The 26,020-nt window shown below is 37.3% G+C and overlaps 1 protein-coding gene across 1 annotated transcript in view; it reads right to left on the bottom strand.

Moving 5' to 3' along the window:
- FAM13C (family with sequence similarity 13 member C) overlaps nt 1-26,020 on the bottom strand; it is a 116,054-nt gene that overhangs the window by 80,119 nt on the left and 9,915 nt on the right. Inside the window, exon 3 of the mRNA XM_040485053.1 lies at nt 16,747-16,810. Within this exon, the coding sequence (XP_040340987.1) occupies nt 16,747-16,810 (64 nt within the window). The remainder of the gene's footprint in view (nt 1-16,746; nt 16,811-26,020) is intronic.

Below are 26,020 nucleotides of genomic sequence, written 5' to 3' on the forward strand. Positions count from 1 at the left end.
AAATAAATAAATAAATAAATAAATAAATAAATAAATAAATAAATAAAACAAGATCCATCTATATGCTTCCTACAAGAGACTCACTTGAGACCAAAGACACATGAAGACTGAAAGTGAAAGGTTGGAAAAAATATATCATGCAAATGAAGCAAAAACAAATGTCAAGTAGCAATACTTCTATTAAACAAAATAAGTGTTAAAACAAAGACTATAGCAAGAGACAAAGAAGGGCACTGCATAATGATAAGATGATTAATCAAACAAGAGGATATAAATATATATGCACCCAATATAGAAGCACCTAAATACATAAAGCAAATATTAACAGACAGAAAGGAAGAAATAGATAGGAATATAATGATAATAGGGAACTTTAACATTCCACTTACATCAGCGGATAAAACAAGTAAACAGTGACTTTGAACAACATATTACACCAGATGAACCTAACAGATATATGCAAAACATTCCACCAAAAAGTAGGAGAATACACATTGCTTTCAAGTGCACATGGAATATTCTCCAGGATAGATAACATGTTAGGCCACAAACCAAAAAGTCTCAGTAAATTTAAGAAGACTGAAATCATATTATGCATCATTCCATTCATAATGGTATACAATTGGAAATCCATTTCAAGAAAAAATGTGGAAAAACCACAATACATGGAGGCTAAACAACATGCTACTAAACAACTAATGGATCAACCAAGAAATCAAATAGGAAATCAAAATCTGTATGAAGAAAAATAAAAATGAAAACAATAGTTCAAAATCTTTGGAACACAGCAAAAGCAGTTCTAAGAGGGAAGACTATAGGAATATAACCTACCTCAAAAAAAACAAAAAAAAAATCTCAAAAAAATGAACTAACCTTATACCTAAAAGAACTAGAAAAATGAAAACAAAGCTAAAAGCAGGTAGAAGGAAATAATAAAGATTACTGCTGAAATAAATGAAATAGTGGCAAAAAATAGAAAAGATCAATTATACCAAGAACTGGTTTTTGAAAAGATAAACAAATTCATAAACTATTAGCCAGACCCATTGAGAGAAGGAGCAATAGGACTCAAATACATAAAATCAGAAATGAAGCAAAAATAACAACTGATGCTGCAGCAATACAAAGGATTATAAACGTACTTTGGTATTTGGAAATCTATCAGTGTGATACATCACATTAACAAGATAAAGAATAAAAACCACATGATCGCCTTAATAGATACAGAAAAAGCATTTGACAAAATACAATATCCATTCATGATAAAAACTCCACAAAGTGAGTTTAGAAGAAAATACCTCAATACAATAAAGGCCCTATTTTTAGAAATCACAGCTAACATCATACTCAGTGGTGAAAAACTGAAAGCTTTGCCTCTAAGATTAGGAAAAAGACAAGAATGTCCATGGTTACCTATCAGTTTTATTCAACAACATACTTAAAATTCTAGCCACAGCAATTAGACAAGGAAAAGAAATAAAAAAGCATCTAAATCAGTAAGGAAAATTATCACTATTTACAGATGACATAATACTGCATAGATACAGAATACTCCACCAAAAACTTTTAGAACTGATAAATTAATTCAGCAAAATTGTAGGATACAAGATTAATATACAGATATCTGTTGCATTTCCATACACTGATAACAAAGTAGCAAAAAGGAAAATAAAGAAAACAATTCCATCACAACTGCACAATAAAGAATAAAGTACCTAGAAATAAATTGAACCAAGGAAGTGAAAAATCTATACCCAGAAAACTTATAAGACACTGATGAGAGAATCTGAAGATGGCACAAACAAATGAAAAGATATACCAACCTCATGGATTGGAAGAAATAATATCATTAAAATGCCCATACTACCCAAAGCAATCTACAGATTCATTGCAATCCCTATCAAAATTCCAATGGCATTTTTCACAGAACTGGAAAATATTATCCTAAAATCTGTATGTAACCATAAAAGACATCAAATAATGAATGCAATCTTGAGAAAGAACATGGCTGGAGGTATCACAATACAAAATATCAAGGTATACTACAATGTTACAGTAATCAAAATGGTATGATACTAGCACAAAAATAGACACATAGATCAAAGAAACAGGATAGAGAGCAAAACAAAACAAAACAAAACAAAACAAAACAACAACAAAAAAACCCCCACACCTATATTGTCAATTATTTTAAAACAAAGGATTAAATATATAATAGGGGAAAGACAGTCTTTTCAATAAATGGTATTGTAAAATATTGGGCAGCTACATGCAAAAGAATGAAAATTGACTGCTTTCATATACCATACACAAAAATAAACTGAAAATGGATTAAAAGTTCTTTGTGAGACCTGAAACCATACAATACCTACAGAAAATCTGAATAGATTACTAGTAATGAAATTAAATCAATAATCAAAAAACTTCCAAAAAGCAATAGTAATTTATTAGACATCAGCCTTAGCAACATATTATGGATATGTCTTCTCATGATAGGGAAAAACACAAAAATATTGTGACTATACCAAAATAAAAAGATTTTGCACAGCAAATAAAACAATCAACAGAACAAAAAGGCAACCTAGTGAATGGGGAGAAGATATTTGCAAATGATATATCTAATATATATATCCAAAATATATAACAAACTTACACAACTCAACACCAAAGAACCACATAATCCAATTAAAAATAAGTAAAGGATCTTAATAGACATTTTTCTGAAGACATACAGATGACCAACAGACACATGAAAAGATGATTGGCATCACTAATCATCAGAGAAATGCAAATCAAAACCACAATTAGTATGGCTAGTGTCACAAGAAATGTGTTGACAATGATACAGAGAAAGAGGAGCCCTCCTGCACTGCAATGAAAGCAAAAATAAACAAGTAGATTATATCTAACTGAAACACTTCTGCAGAGCAGAAGAAACCAACAAAGCCAGCATTACCTTGATATCAAAGCCAGAAAAAGACACTACAAAAAGAGAAAACTATATGCCAGTATCTCTGGTGAACATAAAAAGGCAACTTACTGAATGGGAGAAAATATTTGCAAATAAAATCTGATAAGGGGTTAATATCTAAAATATATAAAGAACTTATAAAACTCAATTGCGAAAAAAAAAAAATCTAATTGAAAAATGAGCAGAAGATCTGAATAGACTTTTTTTTTCCGGATAAGACATACTGATGGCTAATAGACTTATGAAAACATGGTGAGCATCACTAATCATCAGGGAATTGCAAATCAAAACCACAATAAGATATCACCTCACCCCATTAGAATACCTGTTATCAAAAAGACAAGAACTAACGTTTGGTGAGGATGTGGAGAAAAGGGAACCATCATGCACTGTTGGTGAGAATGTGAATTCACCATGGAAATGATAAGCAGGTTCCTCAAAAAATTAAAGACAGAAATACCATATGATCCAGAAATTCCACTTCCAGGTATTTGCTCAAAGATAATGAAAACACAATTCAAAAAGATATGTGCACCTCCTATATTCATTGCAGGATTAATTTATAGCTGAAGTGTGAAAACAATCTAAGTTTCTATCAATAAATGAAAGGATAAAGGAGATATGGTTATGTGTATAGACCAAATATGGAATACTACTCAGACATAAAAAAGAATAAAATCTTGAGAATTAAGAATACACTTTATCTATCTATCTATCTATCTATTTAATATTAATCTATTTAATTGTCAAATTGGCTTCCATACAACACCCAGTGCTCATCCCAACAAGTGCCGTCCTCAATGCTCATCACCCACTTTCCCCTTTCCCCCACCCCGCATCAACCCTCAGTTTGTTCTCTGTATTTGCCTCCCTCCCTCTCTGTAACTTTTTATTCCCCCTTCCATTCCCCCATGGTTTTCTGTTAAGTTTCTCAAGATCCACATATAAATGAAAACATATGATACATCTGTCTTTCTCTCAGTGATTTATTTCACTTAGCACAAGTGAACCCTCCAGTCCCATCCACGTTGCTGCAAATGGCAGGATTTCATTCTTTCTAATTGCCAAGTAGTATTCCATTGTATATATAAACCACTTCTTCTTTACCCATTCCCTGCTAGGAATTTACCCAAGGGATATAGGAGTGATGATGCATAGGGGCACATGTACCCTAATGTTTACAGCAGCACTCTCAACAATAGTAAAATTATCGAAAGAGCCTACATATCCATCAAGAATACACTTATCTTGATGAGTTCTGAGTAATACATGAAATTGTTGAATCACTGTATTATACAACTGAAACTAATACTACACTGTCTGTTGACTACACTGGAATTAAAACAAAAATGAATGAATGAATGAAAATGAAATTGCAACAACATAGATGGCCCTTGAAAGTATTATTCTAAGTGAAATAAGTCAGATAAATACCATATGATCTCACTTACATGGGAAATCTACAAAGAAGACAAAACTAATTGATAGGGAGAACAGAGTGGTGGTTGCCACTCTGTTGGGGGATTTAGGGGTGAGCAAAATGGCTGAAGGGGATCAGAAGGTACAGGCTCCCAGTTGTGAAATTAATGGGTTATGGAGATGCAGGGTGCAGCATAGTGACTATAGCCAACTGTACTGTAGTGCATATTTGAAGGTTGCTGGGAGATGTATCCTGAAAATTGTCATCACAAGAAAAAATTTTTTGTAACTATTTATGGTAACAGACTACATCGCTTGTGATGAACATTTTTTAGGGTGTACAAGTGCCAAATAATTACATTGTACATCTGAAACTACTATAATGCTGTATGTCCATTATAGTTCAGTTAAAAAAAAGAAGAAAAACTAAACTCAGTAAAACATGGCACAGTACTGGCCCCATAGGAGCTTTTAATCATAAATCTACCACTGGCTTATTCTGTGTCCCTGGGCAAACCATACAACTATGCTAGGCTTTAGGACCCTTGTTTTTCCTGATGCCACTACCTTAACCACTTCAATTTCTAAAATTCAATGAATATTAAAGATCAATAACTATTCCACTAAAAATCATAAAATCACATGTCAGATGAAATACACTACCTATCTATGCCTTAAAGGTGGCAGGTCACACTGGAAAGTATTAGTTATTTCCTCAAATATGAATTTTTTTAGAAAACCAAAAAAAAAATCATCTACCTGTTTTAAAATATGATTTTTATAGCCCTAAGAAAGCCAATAATATCTTAAAAAATCAAAATATACCAACACTAGCAAGGCCAGACTATAGGATATTAAGTTGATGTGTATTTCTATCTCCCTGGAAAGTGGAGATTACAAATTTCATTCTTCTACTGCAGCTCCACACTCCATTCTAGTACCAGATCCAGAGCTGGGTACATAGTTGCTTCTAAATAAACACTGTTAAAAGAAAGAATTACTCCTTAGAGAAAATATTCAAAAAAGTCATAGCTTTAAGGCAAAATTTCAGTCTTAGAATGAGCAGAAATATTTTTTAAAGCTATTAGGGGTCAGGGGAATATATATATATATATATATATATATATATATATATATATATATAGCTGTCAGCTTTATATCCTGCCGAGTAAGAGCATGTGGGAAAACAAACAAATAAACCCTTCCCATCATTTCATCAGAAAATGGAAATTTTAGACCAATCTCTAAATAAAAGACCAATCTCTAAATAAAAGCATCCAGCTTTATGGAAAAACTCACTGCATTGTTCTTGGTTTTTTTTTTTCTTTCTTTTTTTTTTTTTCTATGAAGCAGTAAAAACTACAGCACACCTGAGAGTCACTGCAGTAGACGCAGCCTGCTCTAGTTTTCCATGAGAGAGCAAAAAACTAGTAGTATGAAGAGAATTAAACGAAAGAATGAGCAACAAGAAGAATCATGAGAGTATAGCAGAAGAAAGAGCAGGAGCCAATGGGACAAAACTCTAGTGGAGTGTGGCAGATGGGGAAGGCCAGTAGACAAATAACAAACACAGGTCGATCAGCTATGGTAGGGGTTACCACAACTCCTCTGCTCAGCTCAACACCTCTGTAGTTTTTTTAATTCTCAGATGAGGAAGAATATAGGCAATTGTTGGCATAGCTTCTGCCTTTTCTGCCAGCATCTAAGGATTCTCCTGAGAGTGAGGACCTTAGATCTGATTCTCCCAGAAACAAAAAGCCAGTCTGGATAGTTGCCTCTGAATGGCAGGACAGATTAAACCAGCCTGGAAACTGTTCGGAGTTTCTTTGCTATGTCGTTCATGCAACTGCAAATAAGAACATGTTGGCTACAGGATGTCCTCATTGACAACTGACAAGAAATTGTCTGAAATTAAATGATAATAGGACACTGTGCCAGCTGAGGAAGAAACCTTGGTAAGGAAGCAAGGTCACTTTATCTCAACTCAGAAAACCATACCAAAAAATTTCCAAATGACATCCTTAAGTAGTCCAGCACACAGGAAAAGTACATTGGATACCATGTTTCAGAGACGAGTATTATGCAGTCCAGCATCCATTTATACACCTTCTGATGACAGCACTCCAAGATCTAAAGTGGGAAATATAGTCTACATGTAGCCAATAAGTTAATTCCATACCTGAAGGTCATAGTGACTGGTTCAGCCAGAAGCTCCATGCCCCAACCTACTTAAATGAAACTGAAGTTAGGACTTTCTACCCTTTTACTCTGTGAATGGCCCAAGATTCATGTACCCTCATTATTCAAATACTAATCTGGGTGCTGCTATGAGGGATTTTGCAGATTTAATTAAATCTTAACTCAGTTGACCAAAGATATAGAGATTATCACCCAATCAGGTGAGCCCTTTAAGGCAGGTAGTTTCTTCCAGCTGGCAGCAAAAGACAACATCAGAGAAATTTGAAGCACAGAAGGATTTGGTGTGCTGTTGCTGTTGGTGGCTCAGTGATGAAGGCAGTCATGTGAGAAGGAATGCAGGTAACCTCTAAAATCTGAAAGCTGCCCTCAGCTGATGATTAGCATGGAAGCAGGGACCATAATCCTACAACCCTGAAAAAGTAAATTGAAGCAACAACCTGAATGAACTTGAACATGGAAACTTCTTCAGAATCTCCAGATAAGAACCTATTGTAGCCAATGCTTCATTTCAGTTTTATGAGAACTTGAGCAGAGAATCCAAGTGGATCCACCCAGATTTATGACCTACATAACTATGAGCTAATAAATAGGCCTTCAAAACCAGTAAGCTTTTGTTAATTTGATACACAGTAATAAAAAACTAATATACACTGGAATTGCTAGCTGTAAGAATAATGTCCCTAGAGAGAGGTCAATCTAAAAATAAAGCCAGTATAGGAAAGCAGAGATAAGAGATGGAAAGAGATGCCATCTACATGACAAGTTTTTAATCCCTGGATCTGGCCATGCATGGAGCCTATCCTGATCCTAAAAGTTCCCACTGTGTAAGTCAATAAAATTCTGTTAATATTAAAGCCATGTTGAATTGACTTTAAGCCACAAGGAAAAAAAATCCCAGATACTTGAAAAAAATATAAAAAAGAGGAAAATATTCAATTAATTCTGAACTATGGCCAACCCCTATAGTCTAGATTTGCATTTTAATAGAAAAATACAGCTGATTATTATTCCTTCAGAAATAATACCATTCAGCTAACTGAAGAGTATCAAAGGCCTAAAGCAGCCTCTTATTATATTATTTTCTCAAAATTAAAACAATTTTGAGGGAGAAACATTTCAAATGAAACAGTAAGTACCACCTTGAGGTCAAAATATCTATATACTAACCTTTGGATGGTAATAAAAAGACAATTAAATTATTTGCATGGAGACACACGTATAGACACATGCATATAGGCTCAGAAAGGAGCACTACAAATGTGAAAATTGGTCTACTTTTAATAAAATTAAAGTATTAAAGGATTCTTCATAGACTGTAAACAGGCAGGTATCTTTAATGTTGAGGCTAATGTCGAGTTATTTTGACTAGCATAACTCAACAAACAAAGAGTAACAACAGTACTGATGTAAAAGAATTGTGAATTTTTCATACTGGTTTCTGGTAGATAAATGATCTCTTTCACGGCAAGCTATGTAAAATAGATGTCCACTTTGTGAAATAAGAACTTATTATTGATGTTAGGTCATTATGGAACATTTGCTGCATGTGAGCAATTTATTACACTTGTTTCTTATAACACAGACCCTTCTTGAAAATTCCAATGGCACTCCTAAAGATATTGTTTCTTTATGGTAGAAATTTAGTCAGGCCGTAGCACAAGACAAGATTGAATCCAATTGCACTTTGGGCATTTTTTTCTTCCTCTAGTTTTTTGCCAGTCACTGAGAGTGATGATACCACAAACAAATCTAGAAATGTCCCAGCTATTTTTGATAAGGTCAAAACTAAACTTCAAAGCAGCCATAGGTATAGAACACATCTCTAGGATGCCCTGTACAGTCAATTAACACTTAAAATATTCGAACTCTATTCTGTAAACTCAGTGGACTCCTGATGGAATCTTCAGAATAGTACTGCACTTCAGAATATTTATTGCATTAAAAAGATTCTATTACACTCTTTTTGTAATGACTCATAAAAGGAGTCCAATATGGTATCAAAGAACTTGTGATTGTTGGTTTCTTTCAGATATACTAGGTTTTACTGGTTACCAGGTAAAATGGCATAGCCAGTGTGACTATTCTTTCAATTAGAAAAGTTGACATAATGTGACTAGAATTTTCTCTACTTTCAGAGGGCATTTCCTTTTCCTACTCTCCACAGAGTTAGAAAGAGCTAAATGGGGTACAAAGGTTATATTAACACTACCATTTTGACATTTACTATTAGTTATCAATTTCTTTTCTCCTATAAATACATCCCATGATCTGGATATACATGCTTCATTGATTTTCATTTGGGTTAGTTTCTTTCTTTCCATAAGAGGCCCCTTTTATATTCAGTTACTTCAATGTCAGAATGATAGCCATGCTAATATCTGTCCCCATAATTCCTCAGCCCCTTCAAGCATAATGTCAACTCCATTTAGCCATGGCTGGCATCTCAGCAGGTTGCCATAAACTTCCAGGATCTCAAACTGTCTAAGAACATTCTCCATATCTTCCATCTTTTCTACTTTACCCTATATGTAAACTTATTCTAGTCTTTTAATTATATTAAGGTTATAGGTTCTTCTGTGCTTTAACAGTCATTTCACTTGGACTCCTTACTTGGTAGGAATTATATGTCTCCAAAGTTTGATTCTGGGGACACAAAAAAGGCTAGAAATATTTCCTTCAATTACCCTTTAAGACTTACTTACCTTGAAATTCTCAGAATAAAGTTGTAGGGCTTATTGTGGGCAAAAGACTAAGGTGGCATGTATTTGTTTTCTAATTCCAATGTTGAATAGCTGCTTCTTTGTGCTTAACATATATCTTTTTGGTAAACATTAACCAATGGCAAGATTTTTTTCTTCAGATTTATAAACTGGTTCCTTAGGCCTAGAGAGATTATAGCCAACAAGCCTCAGAGGGAAAGGAAATAAGGAATCCACGTAAGAGCAATTAAAGTCAATTTTTTCTTCCAGTGCCCATTGGCTTGTAGCTGACCTTACCTCTAGGACCTTGGAATTCCAGGCAAAAAGTGAAATAGAAACAAACTCTTATTCACTCAGCAGAAACTTGCTTTATCCACAAGTTAAGTGCAGAATACCTTCAAAGTATTTATCAGATAAGAAAATAAAACACTTTTTCCTGAGCACAGAAGTCATGGACATTTTTTGAAGTGACCACTTCCTTATGTAAGATGATAACAGAAGAACTGGGTTAGGCAAGTATAATGGCAGAAAGTCCAAATTGACTAGAATTTCAGTATGTTCCTTAGGCTGTACTATTTCAGCTAAATTGACCTCAATTCTTCACCTTTGATCATGTAGCATCTCTTATTCTTGTACAAAATTTATAAATAATTAAATTAAGTGATTATGGCATTTTTATAACACTTTTTATTGTTTTCTCCCCAGAGGACTTCCAGGGACGATTGGAGAGTAGAAGGACCCTAAGTTCACCTCACCCTACAGATACTAGACACTTACATTATCAGTGTAAATAGCCCAGGAAATGATCCCAAAACTGGCAAACAAACTTCACAACTAAATGTAGTAAAAAGGTCACATGGAAAGGGGTAAGAAGGGCACAAATATAGTGGGGTGTTAAACAAGCTGTGGCTGCCTATAGAAGGGAGCCACAGATATGGAGGGAGAAGAGAAACAGATGCTCACACCAGGGAGCCTGCATGGGGAAAACAAATACCTATAACATTTAACTTTGAAAACCAGAGGGGCCAAATTTTGTGAGTTCTTACAATTAGCAGAGCTTAAAGCCTGGAACTTTAAAAATCAGCAGGCTCAGCTTTGAGAGAGCCAAGAGGGCAACAGAAAACTGAGTCCTACCCTTAAAGAGATGGCACAACAAATAGCCCATGGAAATATATAGGATAGGAGCAGCAGTTTGAAAAATGCCCAGGGCATACGGGAGGGAGAGATATTTACTAACTGCAGGTTCCAGAGTACAGAATTTGCTAGAAGACTCCTCTAGGAACAAAGGAGCTAGCAGGTGCCATTTCCCTCCCCTGGTCCCAGGATAAACACATGGCCATCTGTGGGAACCAGGGCAGTGCTGCCAACATTTGCTACCTAACTTGCTTACACTATGCCCTTCCCCCTCCAGCCTGGCCTGCCTCAGTCCTGGGACTGTAAGTCCTCTTTCCTAGAAGACTGGTGCAAACCTTACCAACAACATGTCTTCATACAGCATGCTTTGCAAGGCTTTGACTGAGCTGTAGTGTTGGCAGGTCACCTCCTATAAGGATACACACACTTTGTTAAAACTGAGTGCCCTGTCCATGTGCACTTTGTGGATCAGGCTTTAGCTGGCACTGGTCCTGGCAGCAATGGCATGTCCCCTGTGGAAGAGGGCCATCATGTAAAATTTATGGGCACTGCATCGACCCAACCCTTGCACATTTTGCAGTGGCCCCAGCTGGCCCAGTCTCAACAATGGCTGCATCGCTCCCGGAAAAGGGCAAGTACTCTCTTGTTAAAAAATGCACACCCCACCAACTGTTTTCAAGAGTAGGAGACAGATAACTTTCCTAACACAGAGAAAAAGCCACAGGAAGTTAGACAAAATAAGGAGACAGAGGAATATGTCCCAAATGAAAGAACAGGACCAAACCACAGTAAGAGACTGAAGCTAAATGGAGGTAAGTAATATGCCTGCTAGAGAATTTAAAGTAATGGTCATAAAGATACTCACTGGACTTATGAAGAGTGGAGTACCTCAGTGAGATCCTTAACAAAGAGATAGAAAATAAAAAAGAACTGATCAGAGATGAACTCAATAAACTAAAAATACAATAGGTGGAATAAATAGCAGGCTAGAAGAAGCAGAAGAATGAATAGGTGATCTGGAGGACAGAGAAATGGAAAGTAATCAAGCTGAGCAGATGAGAGAAAAAGAATTATGCAAAATGAGAATAGATTTAGGGAACTCAGCAATTCCATCAAGTGCAATAACATTCACATCATGGGGATCTCAGAAGAAAAAGAGAGAGAAAAGGGAGTGGAAAATTTGTTTGAAGAAATAATAGCTGAAAATCTCCCTAATCTGGAGAAAGAAACCGATATCCAGATCCAGATATGCACAGAGAGCCCCCAACAAAATCAACCCAAGGAGGTCCACATCAAGACACATAGTAATTAAGATGGTAAAGAGTAGTGATAAACAGAGAATTTTAAAAGTAGCAAGACAAAAGAAGACAGTTACATACAAGGGAAACCCCAAAAGGCTATCAGCAGATTTTTCAGCAAAAACTTCACGGTCCAGAAGAGAGTGGCATGGTATATTCAAAGTGCTGAATGGTAAAAATCTTCAGTCAAGAATATTCTATCCAGCAAGGCTATCATTCTGAATAGAAGGAGAGATAAAGAGTTTCTCAGAAAAACAAAAGCTAAAGGAGTTTATGATCACTAAACCAGCCCTACAAGAAATGTGAAAGGGGGACTCTGTGTATGGAAAGAGCATAAGTAAGTGTAAGAAAAGTAGGAGGTAGAAAAGCAATAAAAATAAGTATATCCATAAATGTTAGTCAAGGGACTCACAAAATAAAAGTATGTAAAGTATGACACCATATACCTAAAACATGGGAGAAGAGAAGTAAAGAATGGGTTCAAACTTAAGTGACCATCAACTTAATATAGACTGCTATATGCAGATGTCACATACAAACCTAACGGTAACCACAAATCAAATATAGTAATAGATATGCAAAAAACAAGGGAAAGGAATCCAAGCATATCACTGAAGAAAGCCAATTTATGGTGAAAGAAGAATGAAAGGAAAGAAAGGAACAGAGAAGATCTAATATATGCTCCCCAAACTAGGCCTTCAAGCATTGGGAAAATGAATAAAAATGGGGGTTGGAGGGGGAGAGAATCAATAAATGTTAAAACTGAAAGGGCTCTTAAGTTAACCCAATCCAAAACTTATTGCCAGAGTGCCTGGGTGGCTCAGTCGATTAAGTGTCTGACTTTGGCTCAGGTCATGATCTCACAGTTCATGAGTTTGAGCCCCACGTCAGGCTCTGTGCTGACAGCTCAGAGCCTGGAGCCTGCTTTGGATTCTGTGTCTCCCTCTCTCTCTACCCCTCCCCTACTCACACTCTACCTCTCTCTCCTTCAATAAATAAGTAAACATTTTTTAAAAATTAAAAAAAAACTACTTCCTGCCTCAATTTTCCAAATGAAAAACAAATAAGTTGATGTGATGCTTTATTATCTGTGGTCTATAATAGAAAAAGTCGTTTGAAGACACAATATGGCATGCTTTCTCAGGGAAGGGGAGATCCATTAGTTTTCTTTATGCATCTGCTATTTTTCTAATTGGAACTGAAGCCAGCCAGGAAGAGGATTTAGTAATATGTAGAGAAGGAAAATAATATTTGTTCTCATTTTATCCTTCAATTTTTTGATCTACTGAGTGCTTGTCAATTATATGGACATGAAGGAATAATTAAAACCAAGGATTAAGATGGATGAGACATGGGTAGTGGATAGATCTCAAGTCTAGAATACTTTCCAAGCAGGATCCAGAAGACTCCAAAAAATAAAACCTCTTGATGTCTTACACATGAAGAATCTGACAGTCCAGGTCAATGGCAACAGGGAGACTTACTCAGTTTTTCAGCTATAAACTCCTATCACATAGTCTCAGAGACACTAAAACTCATAGGATGAAGATACAAGTCTTATCAAGAGACCCAAGGTCAAAGACTAGTAGCTTGAGACTCACTTAACAAAAATGAGACTAGCTACAATCAAATCTATATTCATGCCAACTGGAAATAATAAGTGAGTGAGTTTTCCAGTTCACTGGGAAAGTAGGGGAATACACCCAGAGACAGATGCTTATATGTAGATTTATCACACATGTATCACTGAGTAAAGGACACCTTGGGTCAAGTACCAGTTCTGGAACCAAAATATAGCTGAGCCCCATCTATCTGTGACAGAGAAAGTATAATTAAAAAGTTCAAAAAGTAGAAGTAAATTGCCAGATGAAATTTGGGGAAAATATAAATAAAGCACATACGTAGCATCTTAAAATTTTTATCATATATATATATATATATATATATATATATATTAACCAGTTAAATGTATTTCCACTCTATAGGATGTCTCCTTCAATATATATTATATATAAAACTTTAGGGTCTATGGAAATGTCTGGAAAATATTTGTGGACCATCTTCTCATGAAACTCAAGAAACTCTTTTGACTTTAGATTTGCAATTGGGATGAAGAAGGAAAACAGATACGGAACTGGTGGGTTCTTTTTACAAAACTAGATAGCTGTATGTGTGTGGTACAGAAGGGGGCAGTGGTAAATAAATACAAGAAAGAAATAGAGCAATGAAGAGAGCTCACATAACAAAAATTCCACCTTGTATTTCTTTTACAGATGGAAGGAATACTTGTATAAAAAGTCACTTGTTCAGAGACCAAACCACAACTCATTAAAACAAATTATTCTCAGTAACAACTTATCATAATAGTCAAAAACTAGAGGAAAAAAAACATACAATGGGTTACAGCAAGGAGAATGAAAACTTAAACTACATACCTAAATATGTATGAATCTCAGAAGCACAATACTGAGTAAATGAAACCAGACACAAAAAAGTACATACATTTATTGTGCATTTGTGCATTTGTGAAAAGTGCATTTGTGAAAAGCTCAATAATAGACAAAACAAATTTATTTCAGTCTGAAGAATAGTTATCCTAATTGGAAAGTAGTGACTGGAAGGAATTACTAAGGGGTGTTTGGGATGCTAATAATAGTGTTTCTTAATCTAGGTGCTAGTTACACACTTTATGAGAATTTATCCAGCTGTACATTTGGGATATACACACTATTCTATACATATTTTCCATTTCAATTAAAAATACTAGAGGTGCCTGGGTGGCTCAGTCAGTTAAGCGTCTGACTTCGGCTCAGGTCATGACGTCATGGCTTGTGGGTTTGAGCCTTGCGTTGGGCTCTGTGCTGACAGCTCAGAGCCTGGAGCCTGCTTCAGATTCTGTGTCTCCCTCTCAATCTTCCCCTCCCCCACTTGTGCTCTCTCACTCTCTCTCAAAAATAAACATTAAAAAATTTTTAAAAAATACTAAAGCAGCATTTCCCACCTGTGTTCCACAGGACTCTGTTGCCTAAAGAAATGTTATGTTATGGACTTCTTCCATAAAATAATTTGGTTTTCCATACATTTGGGAAATGCTGGGGAAAACCCAGTTAAATATATTTCCACTCTGTAGGATGTCTCCTTCAATGATATTAACTCTCCCTGCATGGGCTTGGATCCACTCATACTGTCTCTATTCAAGTTTTTCTAAGGTTTCCTCTGGCCCCCAAATTTCAGTCACAACAGAAACTGCATGAAAGGATGTGGATCTGTACATACCCCACATAGTTTGCCCCCTGACTGAAACAAAACCACTTTGAACACACACTGAATCTTATCAACCAGGGCAGATCAGCAGCACCACCTTATCATGGAAGAGCACACATTTAAAATAGGGTGTTGCCTCCTCTTTTGAAATCATGACTCCATTCAATGCTCTTGCACCCGTCTAATCCCAGAGCAGTGAATTGGCACATTTCATGAAATTTGCCAATACAATACAGCAAACAAATACAGGAAAACAAATTTCAAATAGAGCTTTTTGCAGCTGTGATTTTGGAATGCCCAAGTAATCTCAGCATTCTCATGGATTTCCAGCTCATAAATCTGAGTTTCTCGCAAATACTTGAAACCTATCACAAGTTGACTCTTACAATCACTTCATTTTTCTACTCATGTCAAAACACATCAATGCTTCTTTATAGCTAGCATTTTACTTGTTCACAATGCATTCATTGATTCAGGCTCTTGCCTCTTTTTTCTTAAACTCTTTGTCACTCTTGTTACCATGAGTGAGATTGTGGAATGTGAAGGCTGTCTCTATGCACAAATAAATAACAAGCAGTGTTCTATGTTGTTAACTTTAGGTCATTTTCCACAACTTTAGTTATTTATCTAACTTAATTTAATCAATCATCTAGTTTACCTTTGTCTATTCATTTCTGCCAAATTCTAAAGTAAAAAAAAAGAAAAAGAAAATCCCCTAAATTTAGCTAATTACCTTTTTATTGGAGGGGGAGAAAAGATCAATCTTCAAATGACTTATAAACAGTATGCCTCAAGTCCATCATCCCTTCCTGGCATCTGAGCATCCAGTCTTTTCATTCCTTTTGCTGTAGTCCTAATCAGATATACCACCCACTGCTCCTTAATTATAAAATGAGGGCAGGGAAACTAGACGGTATTTCAAACCAAGGCCTTAAGCCAAGGCATTCAGAATAACAGATCCTAATTATGTTATATTGATTTCCAGCAGGAGGATTAAATTATCTATTTCAAAGAAAATTTGGAACAAACATTAACATAGTGATGTCTGGTTTGGTGAGAAACCATTTGGAGTGGAAAACAGGACTTCAATGTTTCAAAGCATACTAAGAAGACCATACTGCAAACACCAAACTATATTATACTCCATGGATAAATAGTAAGCATGATTATATTTGCCATTAGAAATAGAGGGAGAATAAAATTAAGAGAAAATTCTACAAATGGAACTGCCATAGCCATGATTATACAATCCTAATGCAAAGTTGAAAAGAGTGTAATAAAATGACCACTGGAGCTTGGGTGGCTCAGTCGGTTGGACATCTGACTTCAACTCAGGTCATGATCTCCCAGTCAGTGAGTTCGAGCCCCACAATGGGCAATGTGCTGATGGCTCAGAGCCTGGAGCCTGCTTCACATTCTGTCTCTCTCTCCCTCTCTCTCTCTCTCTTTGCTCCTCCCCTGCTTACGCTCCATCTCTCTGTGTCTCTCAAAAATGAATAAACGTTAAAAAAAAATTTTTAATGACTACTGGACTTGGTTTATGTCCAAGATACAGTGAGCAATCTTGCAGATAATATTTTAAATATATTTGCTCCAGAATGAGGAAAAACATTATCCAAAGAGCTACAGGAAAAACAAATTCACTTAAGAGTAAAAACACTTAAAGTTTTAATCAGAAAGAATTCCTTATACTAGGAAAAAGAATAATACATTTCGTGATTAGCTAATTCATGTTCATACAACTAATAATGATGACACCTACCTCATTTAACTCTTGCCGAGTCTCAAAAGTGTCCTTTGACCAAATGGTAGCCCTCTGGTCGAGTCTATAAAATACAAAGAAAACGTATTTCCATTGAAAAGAAACTTTTCAACAATGTACAATTTGAAGCTGGCAGCTACAGATCTGGCTGTGCCCTTGTTCAAAACCCTCAGTGGTGTCCCACTGACCATGGAATAAAATCCAAACTCCTTATAATAGTGTACAACACATTATTATTATTATATATTATATCAGTGCTTAAATTCTGCCAGCCTGCCTGATCCCACTTCCCAACACTCATATCCTGTTCCTTACACTCCAGGCTCTTTTGGCCTTCCCTTGGTTTCTTGAACACATAGTGCTGGTTCCCATTCAAACCTTCACACTTGTCCCAAACTGTTCTCCCCAAGATCTTCATAAACAGACTCTTCTCAGCATGTAAACATCAGTTCAGTTGTGATGTCACCTCCCAGTAAGACTTCCTGATGTCCCTGACTAGAAGTAATCACTATCACACTGTCCTTAATTTTCTGCTTAGCACTTATCACTATCTGAAAGTAACCTGTTTGTTTGCATTTCCACATTAAAAGGTAAGCTCCAAGAAGTTAGTGATTTTGTCCATTCTCTACACTGCTGAATCTTGAGTACCTAATACAAATTCAATATTTTTCATTCATTCAAAAAAAAAGTCTTATGTGATCAGATAGATCTGATACAGTCACTACAGAAAGATACCATTTGTTCACTGAAGACAGCATTTGAAAATTTCATGTTGTCTTTTTACTAACACAAAAAACATAGCAATTTCTGGGTAACATTGTGAAGCTAGGTTTTGCCACTACATAGTTTCTAATAAAATAAGGCATATCTACTCTGAATCATTTTTTTTAGTTTAAATACATAAAAGCAAAACTTCACTACTGACCGATGCTAAATTCCAAATCATGATTTGTCAATGTTATAATCCAATAGTATTTGTTACATAACATTCAAGTTTTTCTACAACAATTTGCATGATATTATATAATAAGCATATTAAATTATAGTTAATATCCTTATAAAAAGTCCTGCTCTCAATAAAATATATAGTCACCATTAAGTCATTTATAAAAAGCTTTATTTGGTGACATAATTATTTATAGTTATTATTCTACTTCAATTTGAGTCCTGAAGAAAGCATACATGACCTTTGAATGGTCAATAAGATTAATGATTTCTTTAAGTCATGATGCACATTTAAAAATGCCACAAGCATAATTTCTTCAAAATATTAAGATTACAAAATTTATTCAGTCCAAAGGCATGGCTAACTGTGCAAACAATTTACTTAAAATAAGAAAAGTAAGGATATGAAAAAACAAAATCATATAAGATGCACTGATGTCTACTACACCACAAATGAGCATGTATCTCCTGAGTGTGAAAGAAGGTTAATGGTCCAACGATGAGCTCAGGGAAAGTCCACTCAGTGAGAAAACAAAGTGAGGAAGAACACTGCTGGCACACCCATCCTATCCTCATCAATTTCCTGATCTGCAAACACAGTAATTTTAGGGATTCAGAAAATACTCAATTGCTCTATTCCAAATGGGGGAAACCCTCTTGAGGATAGAAATTAACCTGTCCGATCCAGTAACATCTAAAATTTTTAGTGGTTCATAATTTCTTTGTAATTCTTTGTGGTTCTCAAATTGCATTTCTATAGAGTTGTAGTAGCACCAGAAAAATGGAAGAGTGATATCCTTTAATGAAAAAAAAAAAATTTACTACTTTATATTTTAAACATAAATTTGTCTAGGAATTTAAAATAAATACAAAGATAGCATATATTAATGGAAAAAGCAGAAATAGACTTTGTTAAAAATATGTATTACTAAGATACATAGTACAGACTACTTGTACTACACTCACATGATCTTCCAGGAAAACTACTTAAAATCTCCAAATAAACCGAAGATCAATTTTTTTTCTTTTTTTTTTTTTTCAACGTTTATTTATTTTTGGGACAGAGAGAGACAGAGCATGAACGGGCGAGGGGCAGAGAGAGAGGGAGACACAGAATCGGAAACAGGCTCCAGGCTCTGAGCCATCAGCCCAGAGCCCGACACGGGGCTCGAACTCCCGGACCGCGAGATCGTGACCTGGCTGAAGTCGGACGCTTAACCGACTGCGCCACCCAGGCGCCCCAAACCGAAGATCAATTTTGAAAACTGTGGTCTAAGCATCAAGGGTCCTTTAATTCAATAGCCATCTGAATGTTTCCTATATGCCTGGTATAGTATTGGGGAGGTAAGTGTTAATAAGACTCTAGGCCTTTAGGAGGCTTATGATTTATTTATTTTTTTTTCAACGTTTATTTATTTTTGGGACAGGGAGAGACAGAGCATGAACGGGGGAGGGTCAGAGAGAGAGGGAGACAGAGAATCGTAAACAGGCTCCAGGCTCTGAGCCATCAGCCCAGAGCCTGACGCGGGGCTCGAACTCACGGACCGCGCGATCGTGACCTGGCTGAAGTCGGACGCTTAATCGACTGCGCCACCCAGGCGCCCCAGGAGGCTTATGATTTAGTGGAATCTGAAGCAGAGGATAAAGCTAACACCAAGTCTTGAAGCTAATTTCAGTAAGTCAGGGATCAGGCCATAGAGGCTGATATTAGAATGGTAGAAAGGAACTGGGGAGGTAGAAACTAGAGAGCTATTTTCAAGGATAAAAACAATCAAGAAGTCTTGGGTATGTATTTAAAGTACGGAATAAAAGAGATAGGATAATCAAAATTATTCCCAAGTTTTGAGACATGTGACTAGAAAGATGACAGGTGGTTTTTATAATGGAGGTAAAGAAATATTTAATTTTGGTGGGAAGATTAAGCAGTTGGCAGAAAGGGAGGCAATTCATGAGTTTAGATTTAGATATTTTCAGTCTGAAATAGAGAAGTAATCCCTCAGTAGGGCTCAACCTAGAATTGGAACTCTACAGTGTGTTCAGCAGAGGTGTGGTGGTGATGGTAACAGTGATGTGTTGTCACAAGTTCTGCCTTGATATTTTCCCTGTTGTGTGGCCAGAGTCTAGCATCAGTGTGGCCAGAGCCTAGCATTATGCCTAGCATGGCATACACTCAGTACCTGTCCTTCAGATGGGTGGGTAAAGGAAGAAACAGAAGGAAGCTGATCTAAGAATGAGTTCTTCGTCCACCACTTACTAGGTGTGTGTACCCATGGGTAAGATATCAATCTCTCTAAGCCTCAGTTTCCTCAACTGTAAAGTGAGGATAATGACAGCTACCTCATAGGATAATTCATGATACTACTGCTAGGCGTATTAAAAATAACACGTGGATTCTAGAATCATATATGAAAAATACCATAATCGAATTATAAATGATGATAATTAATGGTACATTTTATTAACAATGATCAAAGTCTTGTGAATAAGCAAACTGAAAGGGACAAAACCTGGGACTTCCTTACTCAGGTCCACTGGGTAGGTCTCTGAAACTGGTCAGTTGGTAGACAAATGAAAGAAAGTATAGATCCATCACTAGGAGTAAAGAAGCGTAGAATATCATTCTAAATATTAAAGAGAAAGAAGCTATAAGAAAAAAAAGGTGTCAAGGACCATCTAACAAATTGCCAGCCATTACTATGCCAGGCTGGGAATGCCAGGTACTTTACTTACATTATTTCATTTAATCTTCATAGTGATTATATGAGATTAGCATTACTATATCACTTGGCTTAACAGGAAACAGGGAAGTTAAGCAACTTTATACATTCATTAAACTACTATTTATGAACCTCCATCTATGTGCCAGGTACGACTGCAGATTTTTGGAATAAAACAGTAAAGCAAAGTCTTTGCCCTCATGGAACTTGTAATTTTCATACAAGGAGAAAGAACCTACAGATATAAACCAGTGAGCTATGGTGCACCAGATGCTAAGTATTATGGAGAAAAAGAAAGCAAGGCAAGGAGAACAGGGCATGCCTAAGCTCACACTGCTAGAAAATCTCAGTCATCTGGAGATAATGAGAATGAAAACAGAGAAACAAAAGGCCAGTGGAATTGAACAAGATAAACTTCATGGCAGAAGAGGAAACAGAAATGAAAGTTTCTCACTAGAGAAATTTAGCAATGAAAAGAAAACTGGAACAGTAGCTAGGTGTTTCAAGTTCCCCCCCTTTTTTTTTAAAGGTATTTGAAGATATTGCTGGGACCATTTGTAAATCTTCCTGGAAGCTAACCTAAATACAAACACTGGGTCACACTGAAACATTCCCTCCAATTCTCTTGCTTCTCTTCAACCAAAATGATAACAGGAAAGGAATCAAGCAAATCTCTACCCAATGCATGTTTCTGGAGAGGTCAGTGATGAGAAGGCCAGTCAGAGCACTCTGCCCTGCTCTGTGGTCGAAGCAACAGGAAATGCAGATTGGACTCCTCAAAGCATGATTATGGCCCTCAGCACTGATGGGAGTGTCCTGCTTCTGAGCATTACTACCACTACCATCACTGTCATTGTCACCACCACCATGATTACTGTCACCATCACCACCATTGTGACAACAGTGTGTCACACCAATGTGTCATTGTCACCACCACCACCATCACCACAATCACTACTGTACTGCCACCACCATTGGCATCATTGCCATAGTCCCTGTCATCACTGCCACATCCATCATCACCACCACCAAGGTCACCACCACTGCTGCCACCATCATTGTAACCACCACTGCTGCCATCATCACCACCACCACCATCGCCCATGACCACTATTGTATCTGCCACCACCACCACCATCACTGCCACTGCCACTGTCATTACCACCTCCATCACCAGTGTCATCACCACCATTGTTGTCACTGCCACTACAACCATCACCACTATTGTCATCACCATGACCACCAACACTGCCACTATCATCATTGCCACCATTATATATTTTGAATTAAAAGCACTTCTAACAGAGAAATATAAAACCTAATTACGTGCTGATATTAGAAGTGCTTCTTCCTGGATGGAACTGCATCCAGTTTTGGTCACTGCAAAATTATGGATAACCTACTGAAGTGCAAATTTTTAAAATTTTGGTGTTTCCACATTGCTGGGAAATTAAAGCATGTGCTGAGTCAATCTATATGGTCATCCTGCAGTGGTTTTCCCTCAGAATGTGCACTGGAATTCAAAATAGCAAAATAAACAAAGCATTAAGATATTTTTCTTGGCCTAAGGGTAGTGTCAAGCCCCAGATGTGATAATTTGTGAAGAAGCAATATCTTAGCATAGATTTTTATATCAACCTTTCAATGATCTATAATTAAATTAGCAGATGAAGGTGTTCCCTATCTCAGTGAAAATCTTCTCCCTCTATCCAATGTCTTCCTCATGGAAGACATCTGAGAGTTATTCTGACACTTTCCTCTCCTTCAAGCCCCATAGCCACTGTATTATGAAGTCCTTCAATTTCTTATCGCAAATAACTTCTGCATCTGTCCTCTTCCCCTCCACCTCCATCACTACTACCTCAGGTCAAACGACTATAATCTGTCTTTTGGACTACCACCATGGTCTCCCTATTTCCCCTCTACTCCCCAAACCATTTTCTACACAACCACCTTATCATTTCCCTTCTCCACATGACACTTAAAATAAAGACCAAAATTCTTAAAGTATCCTAGGACATTGTGAAGGATTTATCACCTGTTAGCCTCTTCAACTTCAATTCACACCATTCTCACTCTCTGCTACTACTACACTGACACTTTTTCAGTTCTTTGGATGCACCATGTTCCTTTTCACCTCAGGCCTTCGTATGTGCTGTTCCTGTGCCCATAATGCTGTTCCCTCTCCATTCTCTTTCCTAATTAACACATTCATCCTATAGACACAAGGTAGCTCATAATCAGGTCTCCTTTTTTATATGTTCTTCCTGTATTCTGATCTACATCTGCTCCATAGCATAGTCCCTAATTGTGTATTTCTATAATTATCTGATTGCCTCTTTCATGATGGAGCACTCTATAGAGCAGGGACCTTGTGAGTCTTGCTTGCTATTTTTATCTCTAGGGCTAATCCTGAAATTTGGCACATAGTAGGAGGCACTCGATGTTTGTTAATAAAGTATTCATCCTAGGGTTATGGACAGCTGCCAATTCTGGTATATTCCCAAGTATGTACAATAATTATGATAAAATGCATGCTTTTTCCCCACCTGTAATTTTCTAGCAGGACTGGCAGGATAGGATGACTCTCATTCCTACAAACAGTTACATTTCTTCCCTGGGGAGACCTGCTGAAGATTAGCAAGTGGTGTTCTAATCCACATTTAGAAAACCCGGGCAGAAAGAGTAAAAGGAGAGCAGCCAGTACACTTTTCAGAATGCTTCATATAGAATCAGAACCTGAAGTCTGAACCAAGCTGAACTTTGGATCACTCTTAAAGAGTTCAAGATATTCCACTGCATTAAATTGAGCCTCTGTTCAGAAAGCAACATGGGATACACTAATGTATACCCGGATGAGTACTGGCTAGCTGTATGACTGTTGTTTCCTGAAACTCTTTTAAAAACAAAAGGTATATCCCAAGAGGACAACCATCTGAGCAAAACATTCTTTATGTATAAACAATAGCTCTCTATGCAGACACAGACAAGATGCCAATAAATTCCAGTAGTATTATTAGCAACAATAACAATCTTCAATACCAGTAAATATAAAATTCCTTTCTCTAGGGAGTCTAAGCTATATTAAAGACATTCTCTTATTGGTGTTTTCTTTTAACCAAATTTCTGTGCCAAAGGACTGAGGTTACGTATTGGGCAGCTATCTTCAAAGATAAAGAAACCAAGGCACTGAATCTTAAATGACCCCCCAAGAGACCACTGACAGAAAACAGAACTGGTAGTCAGTAGATCTTTATGAACTGACTTTTCAAACCATGTATGTACTTTTCCATGTAAATAAATTCCCGTAGAGGGGAGAAGGAGGTCATGGTTAAAGGCAGAATGCTGATTTCTAATAATATGCCTTGGCACTAATTATTAGAACCCAGTCTTCACTGCTTTTCATACTTCTCTGAAGATTACTATCAATCAGTATTATTAAAAACATATTCCTGGGCCCCACATTTACTGAAGCTGAATTCCCAAAGGAATGCACTGGTAATATGTATTTAACAAGCACTCCAGGGCATTCCTACTTGGGAAACATGATCCTAAAGGTCCAGGTAATGGGAGGATACCAGTGGCTGAAGAGCACAGGTGAAGGACTTCTGTGAGTACAGGAGTGCTCTGGGTATTTCTGGCCTGGGCTCCCAGGGGACACATTCCAAAAAAGGAAGAATCATGTCCCTGAAGAGACTCTAAGAAAAACACTGAACACAAGGCAGCCCAGCTGCACTGGAATAGATACCGCTCCTCACCTTGGTGGGCTGGAACAGAGCCCAGAAACAGTCAGAACCATACCAATGTCCAAAGAATGTGTGAGGTGTGAGTCAAGCCCATGAGGCCAGCATCAGTACTGAGAGAAGAAAGGAGGTAGAGTAGCCATGGGTGTGGTCAAACACCCCTATGAATCAAAAAGAAGAGTTTGGGAAGGGATTGAGGACAAGGGATCCATTGGGAGCACAGATCCTAATACATTATTATTGATAGCAGCACCTGGTCTGCTGAGCTGTATACAAAGCACTTCCTTCCATCATCTCATTTATTCCATTCACTTAGTAAGTATTTATGAGACATCTGCTTCCTGTGCCAGGCAGTGGTCTGCCCAAGAGGCACAGTGGTCATAGCAGATGCGTTAGCTCCATGGACAGTTCTGCTCACTCAAATTATCTCCCTTTAAGCACCTGCCAAGTCTCTTTACTTTTCTGCCTCAAGATTTTGTGAGGCAGAGCTCACTCCTGCAGCCTAGAAGTGTGGGGGAGTTACTCCTCTGGGGACAACCCTCTGCCAGCAAAGAGGGGAGCATGTGAAAATACACTTCAACCCCTAAATTTCAAAGGGATACATCCTCAGATGTATTTACAAGGTTCCTCAGAGAGTCCTCAGGGAGCTAATCTCCAGTTGCCAAGAGTAGTAACCTTAGTTACACACATGCTGTCAGCTCTCCCTCCTCCCCCACTTTCTATCACCTCCCTCTACCCAAGGCTTCCTATAAGACTCTGCTTTCTGAAGGAATCTAATGTAAGCAAGTGAGCAACATTACAAAGTAAACACGATACCTGTCTTTCTGAGTCAGAGACAGAAAAAAAATCATCCAAATGAAGATTTAGTCTAGGGACAGATACAGTGAAGGGGACAGGAGATCACAAATAATGGTGGGGGAGGGTGGCTAATTTGAATGACAGGTAAATATTTGATGAATATTAAATTTTCATTGCACTGGGCACTGTGATATTACATCTGATACTTGGCCTTCCAATATTCTATCTTTTAAATTATGAATCAAGATAGTGCTAGGAACAAAAGAACTTAAGAAATGACACAGAGGACTTACATAAGCATTAATATTTTTTTTTAATTTTTTTTTTCAACGTTTATTTATTTTTGGGACAGAGAGAGACAGAGCATGAACAGGGGAGGGGCAGAGAGAGAGAGGGAGACACAGAATCGGAAACAGGCTCCAGGCTCTGAGCCATCAGCCCAGAGCCCGACGCGGGGCTCGAACTCCCGGACCGCGAGATCGTGACCTGGCTGAAGTCGGACGCTTAACCGACTGCGCCACCCAGGCGCCCCAACATAAGCATTAATATTAAACAAGCCTAAATCCTAACTGTTCCCTATTAAAGATTTTCCTTCTCTTCCAAAAACAAGAAGTTATGAGTCTCTAATATTCGCTTCTACTCTTCCCTCTTCCATCTTCACTGCCATCATCACCTCCCACGTGGATGATGCATTGCCTCCAATATGTCTCCTTGCTTCCCCATATCACACACTACCTAGAGTGGTCTTTTAAAGATGGAAATCTGAGCATGTCATGCTCCTGGTTATAACCTCAAATGGCTTCCTTTTGCACTTCAACAAAATCTGAGATTCATACCCTGGCTTCAAGGCCCTGCGCAGTCTGGGCACTGCCAGCGTTTCTGATGCCATCTGATATATTCCCTCTGCAATTCAACTTCTCCAGACTTTTGGCCCTTTGTCTATGACTTGAATAAGCCAGCACCTCCACACCACTATTCTGAGTACTTACACTAGTTAGAATTCTCGATATCATTCCATTTTAAAGCAAACAACAAATGCCATACACACATGCAACACTAACCTCTCCTTAC

Source organism: Herpailurus yagouaroundi, unplaced genomic scaffold (assembly GCF_014898765.1).
Source record: "Herpailurus yagouaroundi ecotype Mexico unplaced genomic scaffold, PumYag 163, whole genome shotgun sequence".
Lineage (NCBI taxonomy): Eukaryota > Metazoa > Chordata > Mammalia > Carnivora > Felidae > Herpailurus > Herpailurus yagouaroundi.